Source organism: Ciona robusta, chromosome 1, assembly GCF_009617815.1.
Source record: "Ciona robusta chromosome 1, ASM961781v2".
NCBI classification, from domain to species: domain Eukaryota; kingdom Metazoa; phylum Chordata; class Ascidiacea; order Phlebobranchia; family Cionidae; genus Ciona; species Ciona robusta.
Genome location: NC_143235.1, coordinates 11,056,415 through 11,078,210, shown reverse-complemented (window position 1 = coordinate 11,078,210; position 21,796 = coordinate 11,056,415). Strand labels below are relative to the sequence as shown.

The 21,796-nt window shown below is 32.7% G+C and overlaps 1 protein-coding gene across 1 annotated transcript; it reads right to left on the bottom strand.

Moving 5' to 3' along the window:
- Window positions 1-286: 286 nt before the first annotated feature.
- Window positions 287-21,628, bottom strand: LOC149743119 (ATP-binding cassette sub-family C member 1-like). The gene is made up of 38 exons (XM_089882478.1): window positions 21,419-21,628; window positions 20,680-20,856; window positions 20,151-20,276; window positions 19,641-19,778; window positions 19,111-19,227; window positions 18,581-18,702; window positions 18,150-18,278; window positions 17,178-17,260; window positions 16,762-16,888; window positions 16,301-16,478; window positions 15,734-15,854; window positions 15,369-15,502; window positions 14,755-14,856; window positions 14,261-14,362; window positions 12,123-12,269; window positions 11,378-11,532; window positions 11,010-11,136; window positions 10,503-10,679; window positions 10,072-10,140; window positions 9,892-9,990; window positions 9,303-9,386; window positions 8,933-9,038; window positions 8,688-8,787; window positions 8,208-8,382; window positions 7,741-7,861; window positions 6,998-7,087; window positions 6,460-6,610; window positions 5,695-5,854; window positions 5,281-5,371; window positions 4,679-4,787; window positions 4,206-4,338; window positions 3,897-3,998; window positions 3,583-3,729; window positions 2,719-2,877; window positions 2,183-2,349; window positions 1,601-1,715; window positions 1,268-1,347; window positions 287-983 (listed from the first exon to the last, which is right to left on the bottom strand). Exons 1-38 carry the CDS (start codon window positions 21,455-21,457, stop codon window positions 872-874), a joined length of 4,671 nt encoding a protein of 1,556 aa, XP_089738604.1. The 5' UTR covers window positions 21,458-21,628; the 3' UTR covers window positions 287-871.
- Window positions 21,629-21,796: the final 168 nt, after the last annotated feature.

Here is a 21,796-nt window from a genome sequence, read left to right as displayed (position 1 = left end):
CCCAAAAGGTCAACAGAGAACAGAGTTAATCGGATTAAAAATTACCGAGATTCAAATAATATCATATGGAACTTGATATGGGTATAGAACCCTCCCTCCCTGCCCCATGTAAACATATACTTTAATCACACAATAGACAATTGACAGCAGGAGTCTCGCGACTCTATTGTAAAAGACAAAGCCTTAAGTTAAGGTGATATGTTTGTACAAAGAAAGTCTGGAGACTTACAGCCATAAGCACAACGATTTTGTTGTTGTAACACCCTTAACATAACACTGGACAATATATGAGAATGTATTCTTGTATTTACAACACAAAAAACTTGTAACATTATTGTATCGATTTTGTGAGAAAAAAGCAATTTCCGGTTATATGTGCAATGGTTAGGTAGTGTGGTAAATTATAATCACTTGATAAGAGTCGTTGATAGTGAACTAGAAAGTACTTGATACACAATGACTACTTTAAACGATTGAAACAATTACTAACTGAGAAGGCGTTAATTTCAACAGACAGGCTTCTTAATTTGCTCTAATGATATATATGTAGTATTAGAATAAATAGTATATTAATAATTAGGTATATCGTAGAAATGCAGATATTTACAGACAAAATAACATAGAAATAGAGGGATTCATAATTTGATTTCTATGCTGCCCATCAAATTACAAACATCATTTAAAGCATTATATCAAGGTGGCATCAAGAACATTTGTCAAAAAAACGCCGCATCATGCTCGCTGACTATGCATAGATTTTAAACAATACTGAACCCTAGCGGACAGAATCTTAAATCAGCGAATACCAAACACTGTAGAGAAGGAACCCAATTATACCATTATGACATCATAATGAAGTGATTATCCCCAATTATGATGCAAGGCCAGCATCTTTTGCCATGGAGTAGAAAATTCCTTTGGCTTCGAGTAATTTCTCGGGTGTATCGAACTCAGCCACTCTACCATTATCCAACACCAACACTCTGTTTATCAGATGGAAAAAATAAGTAAAATCTGCCTTTTGACCAATTTGACAGAGCAATCTTATCGGAAAATAGGACAAACATTGACTGATTTTGCAATAGTAATATTAGGGTATGCCACATGGCACCAATGACATAAATAATAAAAAAGTTTTTTTATTAAAGTTATTACTGTGTTATAAAATAAGTTGTTGAAAAAAATTAAAGAACTACCACAAATGTTTGAGCATAGTAAAAGATGGATAACTTTTAAACAATAAATAGGATGATGTTATTACAATCACCTTGTGCTATCCATGATGGTATTTAGTCTGTGAGCGATGGTGAAGGTCGTGCAATCAGAGAACTGAACTCTAATAGTTGCCTAGAGAATTTACATGGATTAGAATTGGTGAAGTTTTAAAACTAAAAACAAACCAATAAGCCACAAATTAAAGATTTTAAAACAAAAAACAAATTAAAAAAAAGGTTATAATTTTATTTTGAAGGTTTTTAAAATTTGTACTCCGCTATTTCCCAGTCTTCTTTAGCCCAAAAATATTTTCTTAACCATGCAATGTGTAGAAATAATAGCAGTTCTTACAGACAACCCAAAACCTACAATTTCAACATCTTACCTGAATAAGATCATCCGTTTCAAGATCAACTGCAGCAGTTGCTTCATCCAAGACAAGAATCTTGGATTTTCGCAACAACGCTCGTGCCAAACAAACTAGTTGTCTTTGTCCAACACTGTGATTTAATAAAAAGACAATATCATGAACTTTTTTTTAGATATTTTTTTTACATTTGAATTTCACTTCATGACCTATTGGATAAGTGCAGTTTTGTTAATTATTTTTTCTAATATTGTAAGTTGGAATATTACATCTTTTAGTATATGGTTGTAAACTTGTAGTATTTCATATATTTTTAGCATTTTTTTATTAAATTACATTCAATTCCCTGATTATTGCGTTTTAGATTTAGTTTATTCCTCGAACTTCTACTTAGTGAACTAACATATACATTTTTCTTTTAAACCTTATGTTTGGTGGTCTCTTAAAAAACATTTCTCTTGACACAATAAGAGGAAAAAAATAAAGCAACACAAGTTTTTGAATCTGGAATAAAACTATTCAAAAATTAGGTTTCGTACCAAAAAAGGCTGAAAAAGCTTGACCATGTTTGTTCAACTGTAACACTTCTTCACACTTTACCTCAAATTCTCCCCTCCTTCCGAGACTTCGTTCTCAAGTTTATTTGGCAAACCAACCACATAATCTTTGAGATGTGAATGTTCCAATGCATCCCATAATTCATCGTCCTTGTACTGGTCAAACGGATCAAGATTCATTCGCAGAGAACCAGAGAACAAGACAGGATCCTACAAAGTTATTTTAAGATGTTATAAAAATAAAATTATTTATATTTTTTTCTGATGTTAATTTTTTATTTTTAGACGTTATAAAACACTGCATCATATGCACTTCTCATGCATTCAGTGCGCACACTCGTTACGCACTAAATGCAACATCACCTTGAAAAAACCACAAAACATCTAAACTTTAAGCAAATTGCATAAAACATAAAATCATCAACTTTAACACTCACCCTTCAAGCTTTTAAACTTGAACATTAACACCGCAAACATATTTATATACACACATATGAATACCCCACCAGCAAATTACACATAACACAAATAATTCAAGTTAAACACTCTAACCCCACCCCCTGACCACAACCCACCCACCTGAGGAATAATGGACAACTTTGACCTGAGATCCTCCAACCCCAAAGTGGAAATTTGTTTCCCGTCGATTGTGATTTGTCCACCAGCGGACTCAATGATGCGGAACAAAGCGAGCGTCATGGATGACTTACCAGCCCCCGTACGACCAACTATTCCAACCTGTGTGTTATCATGAGTTACTGACGTGTATAATCATGCTTCACCATAGGGATTGACAATACTGATGTGTATAATCATGTGCTACAAAATAACAGACAAAAATCAAATCCAACAAATTGTATTCTGTGAGATAATTTTCCCTAAAATGGCGCTATCAGTCTTTTGTTTAAAAAGGACTTACTCCATGAGTATCATATCAAGGCCAGATTCACAAAAATTAAAAATTAACTTAGTCTCTAGGCCCCTAAAATCACACTAAGGACTACTGGTATTTAAATTGTGCGTCATACCCCACAGGCATTCATTTTAATTTTTTAACGGCATTGCACGCTGCGTATTTTATATGAAGCAAAATTTTACTATCACAAAAAGGTACCAAGATAAAAAATTAAAAAGTAGTGTATAATAAAAATTGTAATGAATAAAACTTATTTATCGTTACATAACAAAACATACCGCGCTCGGGATTATTTATATTTTATACAAAGCAAAATTGTACCATCAAAAAAGGTCAAAAAAATAGTGCGTAATAAAAATTGTAATGAATGTAACTTAATTATTCTTACATGACAAGACCCAAAGTATTATTTATGAAGCAAAATTTTACTATCACAAAAAAGATATTAATTAAAATTAATGAATGAAATCTATTTATCTTTACATAAAAACATACAGTCGATAAAACAAAGTTAAACATCGTCTTACCTTCTCCCCACCAAGAATATCAACGGAAATATCTTTTACCACGAGATCCAACCCTTCCCTATATCTTGTGCTGTAATGCTCAAACTTTATCTCGCCTCTGGTTGGCCAGTTTGAAGGGGGGCGTGTACTTTCGATTGTAAGAGGTGCCTGTGATTGGTGGTAATTATTATAAGGTGGCGTGTAATTAGTTAAATTGATACGGCATCATTTTGGATTGGTGAAAATACTGTAAAGTTTTATAAGACTTAAAAATATTTTTTTTTTAAAAATCCACATATATAATATTAATAACGAAACATAGAAATCACATAAACCTCTTGATCTACGGACGAATATTCCTCAACTCGTTCAACTGCGACAATGTTCGTTTCAAGTTCGCTTGCTTGTCGTACCAACCAATTCAACATCATGGTTACCTATCATATATCATGGTTACCATGGTTACATATCATCAATATACCAGTTTCACACACCACACATAGTGCATATTATCCAAAAAATCAGATAAACATATATTATATAACACATATACCATTTCCATACACACATTATAATTAAAAATCACATACCATAAAATTTATTTATACCATAAATCCTATATTATAATCAAACACACATAATACCTGCAGAGCATAGGAGATAGACAGACCAACAACACCAGCATTTACACTCCCGTTATTTTTTTCAACCACAGCAAATACAGCGGCAAATAATACGATTAAGTTTCCAACAATTTCAAGCCTTAACGCCAGCCATCTGTAACAAAGATGCGAGTTTATTTTTATGGTATAATTTTCAATAGTTAACATTTAAAGCTTGAACTAAATCTTATTGAAGTAGTCTTTCAAAACAGCCAACTATTTCAACTTAATGGTCAATACTTATTTGGTAAAATTTAACTATTTAACCTCAAAAGTTAGAGTAACTTATTTTAGCAATAGAAGCAAGTTTAGACTAAAAAAATGAAACAAAAATCAGGAATTCAAATATTACAAACAATTTTAATCCCTTTTTCATTACTTTTAACAAATTTAAACAAATGACAAAATCTCTATTGGTGAAGAAACTATAAATTATGAAAAATAATGCTAAAAACCTGTTTGAAGTAATATTGGGATAATAAGCCATCTGGTTTGTATCCAATTTCAATTCGTTTTCTCTCGTAAAACCTTTCTGCAATCCATAAGCTCTGATGGTGCTCACACCTGGGGTAATGCAAAAATACAAAGTTTTGAAAACATATGCATTATATTGTTATACCACATGCTGTAATGCATAAGATGGGCAAATTTAAATATTTTTTTAAATTCAGAATGTTGTGAAGCAGTTTAAAAAATGTCTGTATGATGTCACAAAGCAATTTTATTTTAATATAATTTTAGTTATTTAACTATAAACTAAAGATTATCTTGATATTTAACAGATTTTCAAAGATTACTATTAAACCAAGATTTGTCAATGGAAACGATAATTTTTCATGGATTTTTTTTTCGGTGGTACTTCATATTAGGTTTAAGAAAACCTAAAAAATAGGTGGTAAGAACTGTATATGGTCAGAAATAAAGTGTTATATTATATAGGATAATTGGCTAACTCTGGGATAAAAACCATGCTTTCTGGCTGGCCTTGCTGTTGGACCTCAGTCTTACCCAGTAGAAAATATATAGACAACACAACAATGATATGTAATATTGACACCTGCAATAGTTTCACTGAAGTGTGAATAGATTGGTGATCTACTGATGGATTCTAATCTTTTTAATTGACGAGAAGTACGAATGTAGAATCTCTGCATGGGAGAAATATAATATTACTGAACTGATAAAATACGATTATTAATTCCTATTAAAAATGTGGTTTTACTTCCATTCATAATGTTACTACCATGTTAGCGAGTCACATATTAAAATATCGACAGTTTTAATACCTGTTTAACCAAGAAAAATTTAAAACACAAAATAAAATGAGTAATACCATTCAAAAAATATTGTTTTAATAAAAAATAAAGTTTGTATGTCTTTTCCTTGTAATCATATATGATAAAAAAAAAAGTTTAATTAGGTGAGTAAAACGTATGTGTAACTTAGTTAGTAATAAAAAGTTTTATTGGACCTGCACAAAATAGTAGAGAATAAGCAATGGAACAACAACGGCTGCAAATATGGGTGTGCTGTATACGATGACTACAAACGTGGATAAACATTGGAAACCAGTCATGAATAAACCGGTGAAACTTCGTGGAATTACTTCATCAATCAAGTAAATGTCTTTGCTGTGAAATTAGGTTTATAGGTGTTAGTTAGAAATGAGCTTTTTGGAAAATGAATTGATTATGTATAGGTATAGGTTGTTAGAAATGGTAAGTGAATAAATGAGGTAATACTCTTAGTGAAAATGCGTGACTGATTAAATGCAATTTAATGATAAAATGTTAATGATAAAATGTTAATGTGAATAGCGATTCGCATATGTTTTTGATGCTATGCATTTAAACTATTTTGAATTATGCGAGTACTTACGCGCATAATAGTTACGATGCAAAAAGGGTATAGGTGGATGAGGCCCTACAGTGTGGCTGCTATGAAACATTTGGTGATAGGCCATTATCATATAGCTGATTTATGTACAAGCCTTTATTGTGCATTTGTAATGTATTTTGTTAACTGGGAAGTTGAAATTAAAAAAATGCTTCTATAAATAAAAATAAAAAATGAAAAAAATGCCTAAAAATGCTTTTATGATTATCTTTAACATTGAATAAACAAAATTTCAAAAATTTGGTAAAATATTTAACTTAAAAAATCGGATGTCAAATTCAAACTTGTGATTTTTATTTTTAACTTAAAATTTTTGAAGGTTAATATTTTTGATAATTACCTGAATCTGTTGACGATACGACCAAGAGGAGTTGTGTCAAAGAAAGACATGGGAGCCCGGAAGATGCGGACCAACATCTTTGAGTGGAGGATAGTGGATGCGATCACTGATCCGTAAGAGAGAGAGAAAGCGGATGCGAGGACCATAAGTGCTGGGAAGAAGACGAAGATTTTATAAAAAAAATGGATAGTGTTAAGGTACTATTGTTTTTAGTCCATAGTGTATCTAAGTGTTGTCCCATGTAATTCTGTGTGTGACCTTATTGGTCATTCTTAACATGTAGTTGCGCTGTTATGAGGTGTCAATAACTCTATCTACAGAATGTAGTTTTGTGGTTTGTTGTAAATACAACTTGTTGTATCATCAGCTATTACTCTTAAGTTCAAAATACGCAATAACACACGTAAATACACTTTTAACAACTTGTGCCCATACTCAATTTGTTGTTCAACAATATTAACTTAACTTTCAATGTATTAATTATAAAGCAAATACACACTATAGTAAATGTAGTAGGTTAGGGTAGTAGGTTAATTACCTTGTGTCATACCAAGTGCACCATATACACCTAATCTTAATGCTGTTCCATTCTGTGTGCCATCGGGATTCTGCGGGTCATTACTCCAGTCTGAGGAATAAAACAAGATTTTGTATTTTTATTATCAAAAATTATTAGCAAATTATGTATACCACCCTATGATATTATACACATGCCCACTGTTTAGTGTTCAGGTTTATTTTCTATGGTTGAGAACCTGGGATTTAATAGTAGTGGTCCAATACACTGCTGATTTATAATATCACCATCTTTTTAGCACTAATCTAAGGACGCATCCTTAATATAGTAGGGTGGGGGAAGATAGGACACCTTTTCATTCTATTTTCTCGACCCATTTGGTAGTAAACAAAGAACATTCAAAGAATTATAAAACCGTAATCTCACGACTCCCATAGACTGTTGTTAATTGTCTAAAATACGAACAGGATATTTATATATTATGTGCTAAAGGTGTCCCATCTTCCCCCACCCTACTATACTAGCAGTGTTGAGCATTGAACCCGGTACAATTTGGTTAATAATAAATATTTTTAAAAAAATGCAAAACATGATTGGTCTAAAAATGTACCGTCCAGGGCAATTTAACAAAAAAATAAATTGTGATACAGTTACATTCTTTTATTTAAACTATGATTAATTTTTCAGTAATAAATTATTCTAAACCATAATTCATTATCTTCGTACGAATATGCACCCACAGAAAGTAACATAACACTACTTACCAGACAACCATATGCTTGAGTAGACTTGAGCTGCATTTTGTAAAGCGTAAGCCATGGCAATGATGAAACAAACCAAGTAACCAACCGATCTCATGTATGATACAACGACGGAAAACTTGATCTGAAAAAATTAACACACATAACACAAACGGCCAATAAAACAAGTAGAAATTGTTAACAGGTGTATGCAGAAAACATACAACAGGCACACTTACGAATAAGCTTACAGAACAAACACAGACAAAACAACACACAATCAGAACAAATAAATGGCAACAACACACCCAACAAACACACAATGCCATAAAATATATAATAACAACAACACAAACAAATGAACAGACAAAACAACAACACAAACAAATGAACAGACAAAACAAGTAAATTACAACAACACACATACATACAAACGAACACACATATCCCAAAAACAAAATTACAACAACACACAACCACAACAAACTCACATTGCCAGTTTCAGCAGTTTCAGTCGTCATAAGTTTGTTTTCTTTTTCTTTTTTCTTCTGAGCAGCGATATCAATATCACGATCAGTTTTCTTTCGTTTCAGTTTTCGACACGGATTCTCAGAAGAGGAAACTCGACTTCTTTGTCGTCCGAAACTTATTTTTCGACTCGATTGTCTGTCATTGTGATGTCATTATGTAACTCATTGTTATTTGGTTAAGAATTTCGATTTATTTTTATTTTTGAGTCAAATAATTTTACAGATTGTGTCAGTTTATTCAGTAGATTTTTTACATTGAAACAATATAAATTTTAGTTTACTTTTAGCTTGCTTTTACCGTAAGTCAATTTATCCAATTTATTATTATTACTTATAAGTGTTTAACTTTTAAGAATATGGATCTAGGTTAAAAACTACCAGTGCAAAAACAACTTCCTGGTTTTTCACAAACAATAGAAAAATAATCATCTGAATTCTCACCTCTGGAACTTTCTGCTTGCGATGGTGTCAGCAGAACCGGCTTCATCCGCATCAACATCTGGTTCAAACTGGTCGTTTGTGATTGTTGGTGAAGAAGGGGCTGTGTGATGTCATAATGATTAACAATGCTATTTTGTTCAGTGATACATAAACTTTTTAAGAACTTACATTGCATTTATTTTCGGTGTATTCGTTGTTATTTGTTTGTTACCTCATTAAAACTTATCAACCAGGTGCATACTCACTTAATAATTCATCTTCTTCCTCAGAATCGGAATCTTGTTGAGCGTAGTTTCGTAAAAATTCGGCAAAATCTCCATTTTTCTCAAGTAACTCATCATAATTACCAACCTGTAGTATGACTTATGTAAATATAACCTTACCTACCGTAGTAACCCACCATATAAGGCAAGATATCAACAAATTGAAATATTAATTATATTTAAACCTTTTATTCTGTGTTGTTTTATGTGTGGGTGAAAATTGTGTAAAAAATTAAAACCTTTTTACCAAATACATCATGAGCTACTTTGTTCTATCCAGTCCTTATGATTTTATATTACAAACTAAACCACTCAGCAATCTGATCCAGATTAATGTTCATAATACACCAACCTCCGAGATTCTGCCTCCAACAAGTACAATGATTTTGTCCACTTGAGGCAGGAAAGAGACTCCATGTGTCACAAGCAAGCGAGTCTATAATGATGAAATATATTTATGATTCAACAGGATACAGAATGCTAACTGTTACCCTTAATCTAATAAATATAGTTAAACATAACTCAGATAAGCAGGAATTAGCAACATTGTATGCAGAATTTACTCATACTGTGTGTTCAGCATTCACACATTCCTTATTCCTTTCCTATAGTTTACCAACACACCAGTCAGTACTTTAACCACGAACTACACACCTCTTTATTCTTTACACTTAAACCTAAATTCTATTCTCTGTGGGTGAGGCCCCGGCATCGCACACCATGACCATGAGCCCTAGGATTTAGGTGCAGGAACGGCCCATTACCCCACACTTTAACCTCACTATAGTTTACATTGGAGTCATGGATTAAATCATCCTCTATTTGCATGAACAAGTACATAGGCTGGCCATTTAGTAATGAATCAAATATGACTCAACCCCGAGTGATAAAAGAGGATTTCACCCACATAGAATAGACCTAATATCACCCATTTCCCCCACCTTTTTCCTGAGACATCCACGCGGGCCAAGAACATTGTCAAAAATATTTTTTCCGACGTGCGCATCAACCGCGCTAAGTGGATCGTCAAACAAATAAACCTATAACAATAATTTATAGTTAGGTCACTACCAAACATTGGGGTAAAAACTAAGTTGTCATGCAATAATGCCCATTATTACATCGGAATCTTGGTACACAGCTCGTGCGATTGAAACTCTTTGTTTCTGACCACCAGATAGGTTGATGCCCTGTTAAAAAAATGACAAATACATTAAACAATTATCTAGTCGTACCTAGGTATAAATACTTTAATTACAGAAACCAAAAATGATGCAATTACAATGTATTTATCTCTTCACACTGAATATATACTTTAGTAATAATAACAGAAATCATTATTTATTTATTGTCGAGTTGCAGAACACTGCCTGTTATAACACCAGTGTTCTAATGCGCCTTTGAAAATGTCATCATATACCTAATGTTTCCCCAAAACCATAACTTATTAATAAATGTTTCAAAACAACAGAATTATGCAGAGCCGAGCCTAAACTCAAAAGTTCGCCCCGGTGCCTGACAACAATACTAAATATTCCCACACCATCCTTACCCTTTCCCCTATCTCAGTTTGGTCACCAGCTGGCAGCATTTCAAAGTCTTCCTTCAGCTCACAAGCCTCGATAGTTTGCTGGTATAAGCAAGCATCCAGTGGTTTGCCAAACAAAATATTGTCCTGAACTGTGAGATTTTGAATCCAAGCTTGCTGAGCAACATAAGCAATACTTCCCTGGAAAGTAAATCATCATGAAAACATGAAAGGTATTTGTTGGCGCATGATGTCTTGAAAGTGTTTAATGGCGTATTGTTTACAGTCTTGGTAAAACAGGTGTAAAAAAGGTCAATTTTATTCAAACATTTCATCTGTCTTGGTAAAATATAGATATTACATCACATGATGCCGATAACAGAACAGCAATTACAAGTGATTATAAATATAGGTCATAAAATATTACGCAGTATTGATGCAAATGCAATGATTTTTGCACATTAAAGTTACATCCGGACAAGCTAATGTACTTTACCACATAACTTATGTAACAGGACTAAAAAAGTTTACCTTAACCGCCACACTCCCAGCTTTTTTCTCCATATCTCCAAGCAAAGCTGATATGAGTGAAGACTTCCCACTTCCTACTTGACCAACAATTGCAACAAGTGAACCATGTGGTACAGACATGTTGATGCTATGGAGAAAGGAATGTGTTTTTACTTGTGCATATATTACAAGGTTCTAGTCTTTTTTGTTGGTCCAGCAGCATGGCATGCCATGGGACTAAGGTTTAGGCAACAGTTGACCTATTACATAAACAGGAATAACAAGCTTGGAGATTACTGTACATTGAAAAAGTACATCATTTAAACAGACAAATCCGTATAAAAATTGCATTTAAAAGCGACCCAACTTTAAAAAAGAAGATTGCTTACTCTTTTAAGATCGGTTCTTCGTCCTTGCTCCAAGTGAACGTAGCATTCTCAACCTCCACGACCTCCCCGGGAGCATTGGGGGAGCGATCTACCGCATCCGGATCTAATTCGTCTCCTCCAAGGAAATTGCTCAATCTTTTTAAGCTCACGCTAGCCTGGGGGAAATTAAGAGGAATCAGTTATTAAGGAGTTTTACAAAACTTTTTGAAAAATAAATAAGAAATTTTTTATTAAATTTATTTTTGAAAAAAATGTTTAAATTGAAGAAATTAATGTAATAAAAATAACAAAATGAAAGTTTTTTTAATGAACTCAAGCAAAGGTGAAGGGTCTTTACAGATTGTTCCTTTAACATTAGAAACAATTGATCTGCGTGTCTTTGATCTGCGAGTGTTATTCTGAATGGTTCTATATTATGGTTGGAAGTTCAAGCCTTGCTTGTGGTCAGTGCGTTTTAAAACAATGATTAACTGCGTCATGTACTCATGGCCCCATGGGACAGTACATCATTGCAGTAACTAACTTCTACTATGTAAACCTAAGCACCTGGGACATCGTATGTTTACAGCACAATGTTAGAGTTATTGTTGGTGGAAACAGCAGTGCTTTTTTTGTCAAAAATTAATTCGTTAGCCTGTAACATGTTTTTTATGCCTGTATACAGTTCTAGGTCTACACAAAACTTGTATAATGATGTGTGGTTTAGCATTATTACAAATGGATTTTGTTTTGGAGTTATAATTACCTGAACTATGGCTGCAATGACAGCTGGCAGCATAACAAGGGGAAACCTCAAGATATTGAAGAGAGAAAGTGACACAAAAGCTTTTTGTGCGGTCAGTGCGTGTGTTTTATCAGATAAAACATAAACAGCAAACGAGGTTAGAGAAACCTGAGAATTTAAAGAAATAAGATTTTGATTTCTCTGAATTTTCAGGTTAAATATTTTTATAGATATTTGTGTTTTAATTTTTATGGTACAAATTTTAAATTTTTAAAATTAACTTAGTTTTTTCTCTTTTCAGTGATATACTATAATACCGTGTTTTAGGGATGTGCCGAGCCGAGCCCGAACTCAAAAGCTCGTGCCCGAGCGTCTCCTTTTTTAACGCTCGGCGCTCGGCTGAAAACTGGGCCGAACGCCGAGCCTTAAGCTATTGCTATAATGTTGCACGCGAGAGCGAAAAATATTAAAAATGAAAAAAAAGTGAAGCTACTAAGAGATAACGAGACTGGTCAGCGTAGCTTTCTCTTTAGTTGTTTTTCGTTCGTTGTGAATTTGCTCTCTCGCAAGTAACGAATCGCAACGTCAGCAATTTGCCCGTATCGAATTACAGCCGGTGTCGAATTACACGAGCGCCCAATGTTTTCGTATCACATTTTAAATAAAAATCCAAAAACTCTTAAACTTTTTTATAATGAAATGTTATAAATTGCTGCAACCACGGTTTTGCAACCACATGGCAGCCCCCTTGACCGCAGACACGCACGCAACCAGAAAATGCTAAGACGCACACACACACGCGTTGCATTCAATATAACATTCCTTCGCTTGGAATTGGAACAATTTTTCATTCAATTATTACGTCAGGTGTCCTATCGCAAGGTAACTATTAATTATGACGTTTCATAATATAACAATCGGGAGGAATGTGCCCACTGCCTAAATTGGGCAGCCAAACCAACCACGAGATCAAACCATCGTGTATCAGCGTCACATTTTTACACTCTGCGCCGGCGTATGAAATAAAGGAAGACGCATGCGGTAGCATACATTCTACACCTAACAAACGAAGCAATCGTTGTGAATTTATTCTCGTGAAAAATGACGTAATGAAACTCTGTTTCTCGTGCGGTGCCAACAAACGATGTTTTTTGGCTTCTGTCCAAGCTCGGCCGGGACGATACTTTGTAATATCATATTACAATTTATGTTGGTTCCAACTTACTGATAGCGTCGCTCCTCGCTCTTATACTTCCACCAATTAAAACTCACATAATCGCGATTTAACTGCATTTAAACTAATCATCAGAAACAAAAGTTATACACAAACTGCAGATCGTATAGAAGCGAATGAAACACGATTGTTTTCAACAATCTCGTTTGTGATGTAACGATCGTAAAGGTTTATTCTGACGTAAATAACCGTTACCATATCCAAGATGAACATGCGTAGAAACTTGCCAGTTGCGCCACTGGCTGTAACAATTATATATATTTTTTTAATTAAATACTTTTTGTATGAATTTTACATTTTGAAACAGTAGAAATTACGAAACGAGACGCGTCTTTAACCGCAAACCACGTGTTCTGTATTATTTTGATTAGCGACGCTTTTCGGCTGAATAGGAACGCGTTCTCGTACGCCTTTCTCCTTGATGACGTCATAGGTGCTCGGGCTCGGGCTCGTGCCGAGCTTTTCGTTAAAGCTCGGCGCTCGGCGAACCCGAGCTTTTTCAACTCCAGCACATCCCTACCGTGTTTAGTATTTGACAACATGGTCAGAGAATTTTTTAAATTTATAAACTAGATAACGCTTTAGACTATTGTCTGTATGTTAGTAATAATATATCACCATGCTTTATTTTACAACTAAACTACTCATATTAATATATTTTAACACATGATATTTCATAAACATATGTATGATATTTCATATGCATGATATTTCATAGGCATAGTATTTCACATGTGCATGATATTTCATATGCATAGTATTTCACATGTGCATAATATTTCATATGCATAGTATTTTATATGCATGATATTTCATAAACAATTTTATAATGCAAATGTACACATAGTACCACCACAGCATACACAACTAATGTAAACAAAGCATTTCCTTCCTAAAGCTCCAGAAACACATTATTCCCACTCACCAAAAATGGAGCACAAACCCACGTGAATGAACCAACTGCGTTAAGATAAGCAGCGGTTCGTAACACAGAAAGTTCCTTGTCACGAATGGTCTGCACTTTTTCCTGTGGAATTTTTTAACCAACATTATTAAGCTGTATTGTATGGGCAATGATTATAAACCGTATATGAGTTTGTAATGTAGCACAGTTTAAGTATGTGTGTTTGTGTGTTTATGTAGGTTTACTTCAAAACATGCATTGTTTTGTAAAGGTTTAATTTAGATTTGAATAAATGCAATTATACAACAACCTAAAACTCATTTTATATTTTCTTAAATCATAGCAACCATTTTTGAATTCAGAAAATAAGTGTTACTCTGTTTTTTGTACTTGTAATAAACATATAAGTTGATGTAACATTTGTAAAATATATTTTAAACTCAATTTAAAAGAGTAAACCTTAATATGGAATAAAACATTACTAAATCAACCAACATTATAATAAAATAAATTACCTTGAAAGACATCTCCCATGCATACATCTTCAACACTTTAATCCCATTCAATATTTCATTCATCAGTTTAATTCTTTCATCCTTCAGTTTCATTTGTTTCACCTGAAGAGAGAACTAGTTTAACAGAAGCCTAATAAAACTAGCAGAGGTTTTTACCTTAAAAAATAAATATAATAAATTTTAAAAAATGACCGAAATTTGATAACAAAAATTTAGGAAATAAAAGAACCCTTAAAATAAAAAAATTACCTAAATTTAACAACAAAATTTTCAGATAATTTAAAAATGTTTCAACTACAAAGGTCAACGAAAGTCTTTCTATTGGCTTATGAACTACTTAGTTTAAGATATAAGTTGTGGCAAGTCGTAATCCATAACATGAGAGTAAAGGTCTTGGACAAGTCATACATTGATTAAAAATACAAAATACATAAGCAGCCTGGGTGTTGGGGTTACAGACCAAATTTGGTCTAAATCTCAGGACCTCGACAAGGATCATACAGATATAGAGTACAATAACTGTTATGAGTTCAAAATCAACATTTTTAGGATCAACCCAATTTATACTACCATCGCAAGATACCACTCAATATTTTTTAAAGAAATATTTTAACCTGCAGTTGATGCGTCTTCCTTGCAATCAATGCATTTATTGGAATAAGAAACAACATAACTCCAAGTCCAGCTAGAACAGATGCTCCCAAGGTTTGCCATAGAAAATATATTGCAAGGGTGATCTGGAAAGGTCCTGTAAGGGAACATAGACTTAAATTTTAGTTTTATATGAAGACATGAAGTAATATAAAATCACAATACTGTTGATACTACGTGTTTTAAAGGTTTAGCAGAAATTTATTTTAAATCCGGTTTTGTCAAATTAACGGACAGTTACACACTAAAATGTGTACTATAATAACATCAACTATGCTGCTAAATTTACAATAATTTTTGGCACACACCTATATGAAAATATACAGACCTGACCATACAGTGTTGAGGTATGTCATGAGGTCCATAAACCTTTGTGCATCTACAGACATAAGGTTGACCACCTCTCCTATTGTGCTTTCCTTGCGTGCAGCATTGGATAACACCATTGCCTGAATACAAGAATACAATATATGAAAGTACTTTAGTCTTTTTTGTGAAAAGAATATTTTGAATAATTAGAAATTTGTTAACATTTTATGCCTTCTATAACTTGTGTTTTTACTGCCAGCAGTGGATAAATATTTTATTCGGTACTCAAACAGCTATCATTACAATTTGCTGCAGTCAGACTATTATTTACGAACAGAAGTATTTGAAATTTGTACAAAGTGGTTATACTGTTGCCGTGTTTTGGAAATGACAAACGGAAAACTTTGTAACTGTTTATTTAAAACCAACACAGAGACTTTTACTGTTTTACGGATTACACCAAAACAATCATAAATACTAAATCTGCCAAAATATTGTGGGCGGGACCTTACAAAATTTGTGTCAAAACAATTATAAATCATGCCAGAAAGCTACCAATGTAGAAACAATTAATCAATTTCTTTACCTTTTTATACACAGCAGCCACAACAGCAGATCTCATCCGCATGCCCACAGTGAAACAAATGTGGAAATATTGCTGAAGGACAATGCTTTGTAGAATTGCTGTGACAAAAAGTAGGACAGCCAGAACATATCCTTGCCACATGGGGGCATACTTGGCAGAAGTGAATGCAATCATAGCGCTGGGGAGAAATAATTAGAAATTTATTTTAAATTGGTTTAAAAATTAAACTTAAAGTAACAGATAGGGTGAGCATAATTGCATATCTGACTATTTGTTAGATTGTGAATGGTACATTGTACATACTATTAAAACATATTTTATTAGCAATGTTGTTTCTATTTTGAGTGTTGCAATAAACTGAGTGCCGCAGTTTTATACTTGTTGATAATCTTGCAAGTTTTGGTTTCAATTCACACAAATTAAACGAGATTAATAACAAGCTACACCAGCACACAACACACCTGAGCAGTTGTGGAGACACAAATGTGAGCAAATCATTGATAACTTTGAGCACAGATCCAAGCAAGTAGTAAGGTCCAAACGCTCGAACCATGGCTTTGAATAACGAAGGCTTTCCAACCTTTTTGCCTGTTTTGTAAAAAGGAGAAAAATATGTTGAGTAATTAACCCTGGAACATAGATACCACAGCTGAAAGTCTGTGGCACCTGAATACCACACTTAAAAAGTATGTGGCACCTAAAGTGACTAAAATTCGATTGGAAACTAATCACAATATTTAAATAGAATGGTATAGAATGGGAAAATCAAAATACCACGGTTAAAATTTAAAGGACATTTCAGATGCCACCATTTTAGGTGCTCATCATAATGTGTTACCAGAATTCATAATGAGCGCTTGTGTTTAACACAACTTACCACTGGATGGGGTTGCAATGAGAACTTCCCTGTCAGAGCTTTCAAAAGTGGCCGTTTCATCGTCAGCATTTTCATTGGTGTTTCTGAAATTTGTTAATTTTTAATATTTGACATTGTTATACATTGTTTAACAATATACAATAGGTCTTGTTTGATATAAAAGTATTTGATCAAAGTATGATTTGAAAAAAAAAATATATATATATATAAAAAATATATATAAAACAACCATGGAATGAATAAAATTTGGGAAGGTTTCGGAAAATAACATAAAAGAAACAAAATAACAACGAGTTAGTGCTTATGCTTTATAACTATTTTGTTTTATATCTCAACAACCATCACACGTAGAGCGTACATATTGAAACCACTGAAAAAACATTGGCCACAACATTCTTACAACAATCTTGCGCAACTCACCATATTTATATATACCAGCAAAGCAAGCATGAGTAAGAGTTTAAATATGCGGTTACGGCTTAGTCAGAACTCAAATATTTGCATGTCTTTTAACGCCTTTAAATTTTACCGGTTAAAAAATCAAACAATTTCTTTAGAACTGTCAGTAAAGTATATGAAAGATAGGTTTAGCAAATATTGACCACCGGTCACATTGCTTTTCATATTAATGAGGGTGGGCAATATATATATTTATGTGGTGGGCAATATTGTTCGATTTCTTAGAATACAAAAACCACTTATAAATGTTTAAAACTGAAACTACTGACATAATTTCAAGAATTTTTCTTTTCTATTCTATTATATGTGAGTGAGGTCCCATAGCAAGCCATGGGTCCTAGGATTTAGCTTATAAATGGCCCATTACCCCAACACCTGGGGGGGACCTCACCATATTTTAGAACCAAAATAGGCACAACTAAACAGGTTCACAATTATACTCCATATGCTTAAATAAAACTTTTGTTTAAACTTAAAGATATTGTTATGCTCAAGACCTTTGCAATAACTTACACATATTTATCTTTTTCTTCATTCCAGATCTTCAAGAACCTTTTAGAAATTCGACCAGATTTATCTTCACGGTTGAGATCCCACAAGTCTTTATCCACCAGTGGGTGTTTGTATCCACTCATAATCATCCTTGTGATGTAATAATGATTACATGTGGTGCAATACAGTACGGTAAGGAGAATAGGCAAATTTAAACTAAAAATGGATTTATAAAAATATCTTTTGTTGATTTTACCAGTATAATGGGATAAGCATATTGAAGCCAATATTACAACAATTTATGATAAAATTCCTATTATTTCAAAAATTAGTGCTAGACTTTAATTACTATGTCATCAGTGTATGCAAGTGAACTTATAAGTACGTCACATGCCCTAAAGCAATCTTAATATAACAAAGTGAGTTGGTTCTAGTTATCCTGTGACACTCACTTTGAAAACCATTCAAAAAACATCCTTGATATAAAAGAAGATGCAACTTCCGGTGAAGTATTTATTCTTCTCTTCAAGTCAGCGATGATCTCTTCCTCTGTTCGCTCGTCTCCGAAAGGATCCTAAAAATTTGGTAATTTAAACAGAAATATAATGAAGCAATGAATAGTGATAGAGAATTAGTGGGTTAAGTACAAGCTATTGGTTAGTGCTAGTGGTTTCGGGTTACAAGTTTAAATATTTTGCGGTATGTCCTTAAAAAAATTTCGAAGACACATAGATATTTCGGTTTATAAAACACAGATTGGACAGCAGTTTGGATATATAAAAGAAAGTTAGAAATTATTCCAGCTAGTTTTAAGCCTTTAAATATTTGCTTTAAAAAATACCTTTTCTGAATTCAATGTCATTTTCAAGCAATCAATACAAATTACAATGTTATTTTTAAGTAGAAGTAAGCATGGTGTTTTCTACAAACCTACCCATGTAGCTCATGCCTACTCATATTTGCACCTGCATACAATACATACCCGAGGTTCATGGGCTGGAGGTAAATCAACAAAGAAACTCATGATAAAGTGAGCAATGACGCAAGCATATGAGATGAAGAAAGTTACAACCCGCATCATGTCTCCATAAGAAAGGTTCTGTTAGATTGTTGATGAGTTATGATTATTATATAATGAACTATTAATGTTCGACATTTGGATGCAAAGTTGTATCTGTATTTGTCTTTTATGGTTTCATGTTCGTGTAATATTTTTTATGGTCACTAAGTTTTTGTTATTGATTCGCGATATGTTATTTTAGTGAGAATATTTTTTAAACTTTTAAAGGATCATATTACCATTATTTTGTTTTACATAATTTGAATGAACTATCTCTGTAATGCTAAATGCAAAAAGGGTCAATAACAAGAAAAAATGTACACTACAATGGTATCCATTATATAGGCCTACTGCATGGGTTGTAAACCACAACATTAATTATAATTGTATACTATTTATACTATATATTGATATAAGAAGTATCTATAATCAATAAACAAAAAAGCACCTACCCCATTTTGTAACATTTGTACTTTGGTTCGAAACACAAGAGCCCAAGTCAAAATGAACAGAATCCAAAATATGGTGAGTAACCCTGATGATCGAACACCTTTCAATCGATCAAAGAAAATGAAGAAACACGCAATTGTCTGTTGTGGATAAAATCATTTAGTTATTTTAATCAGTATAGGTTGCATTAAATGAAGTTAGTAGGTACAATGGATTTTGCTTATTTTAAAATCAAAACAGTTTCACCAGGAAGGCAAACTAAATTATTTATGATGTAATAAAATAGTATATCCATTTTCAATTATCTCTGTGTGGGCTGTTTGAGGTGAATATAACACATATTAGGCACTTCATGGATTTTATAAAGAAAAATAACATGTGTATATCAATATAAGTAAACTTACATGCTACAAACTTTTTTATTGTAGCTTATTTTATCACTAAACATTAATAAAGGATTTCGACCGAATTAAGACAAAGATTAGCCCATGTCTGATAATTCAATGACTTACCATTGTAACTCCAACAATGAGTGGAGTAACAAGATCCACATACAGTATTTGAATCTGATTATACCATTCCCATATACCACGACCAAGGTCAACCCAAGTTAGAGCCCATAGTATGAAGGTGAATAACTAAAAAGAAATTGAACAAAAATTAAGTAATACTTTGACAAGAAATATATATATATAAAAGTTTTTAAATTGTAAGAATCTATAAACTCTTAAAATGTGTAAGTAAGCAATTAGCCTACTACCAGTATGAATGTAACTGTGGGTTAATCATTTATAAACTTTGCAAGGTACCTAAATGCACTTAGCACCTGATAGTGAAGTTATATCAAATAAATCATTACAAGTTAAGATGATATTCTACTTTAAATTAGTAAAACAACATTGTAATATCACAATTATAAAGGTTTTTCATAGTTTTTTTTTTAATTTTTATTTATAAAATATATATAATAAGGTAATCATAGCTAAAACAGAAATTTCACACTTTTAGATTATTTTTAAATAATTGAATTTACTAACTTACCAATTTAGCTTTGAACAATGCAGATACAGGGATATGAGAATGGTATGAGTTTCTTGTCACCAAGAAATATGGAATTGAGAAAAGCCAAAGGTAAACACATGGCCCAAGATCAAATACAAGTTTCTCAAAACAGTGACTGAACTTTGGATTGGTAGTGTTGAACACTTTGTTACTGTCCTGTAGAAATTAATTAAATTTTAATATTGTAGTTTAATGAGTCTTTAGTCTTGTCATGATAATTCACTTTATTTAATAGTAGTAATGTTACAGAACTTTTTTCTTCTAAAAATCTAAGTTTTGTTTTTTAGGTGTTTTTTAAATTACATATAGTAGGGTGGGGGAAGATGGAGCACATTTTCATTCTATTTTCTCGTCCCATTTAGTAGTAAACAAAGAACATTCAAAAAATTATTATACCCTATGCTTACGACTCCCATGGACCTTTATAAATTGTTTAAAACCCAATCAGGATAAAATGTGCTAAATGTGTCCCATCTTTCCCCACAGTACTATACTGTGGGGAAACCTAAGTGATGCTGATTGGATGTCTAATATATTTAAACAAAATAAAGTTTATATATATTTAATTTTAATATTAATAATTACCTTTAATCTTATTTCGTCCAATTAGAAAACGTAAACTTATTTTAATAAATTGTAATATTTTCCAAAAAAATATTTAGGCTACAGAATTAGACGGTTTAATTTCAATAAAAGTCTTAAAAATAAAAAGTCTTACGAAAAACACTTCGTCTCCACAGAATTGCTTGAAGTCCATTGCGATTTTACACGCCCGTTATGTCTAGGGTGACAACTTTCTGCTAAAAGCAGAGCACAGCTACCACGACCGGATATAGTCGGCACAACAACCACTTCTGCCTAACCGGTAAAATCCCGAGTGACTGAGTTTCCTTCACGCTTGTTGTTGACGTGAATATTTCATATCATCATGACTAGGCAAAAATTTAGATTTCCACAGTGTTTCCATTTCAATTTACAAAAGTTTTTTTCGGAATTTAAATTAGCACAATTACTTGAGTCAGTGGTATTAACAAGGATTTTAAGGGCGTAAAATAATCTTGTGTGAATTAAATTTCATGAAAAAAGATATATTTTA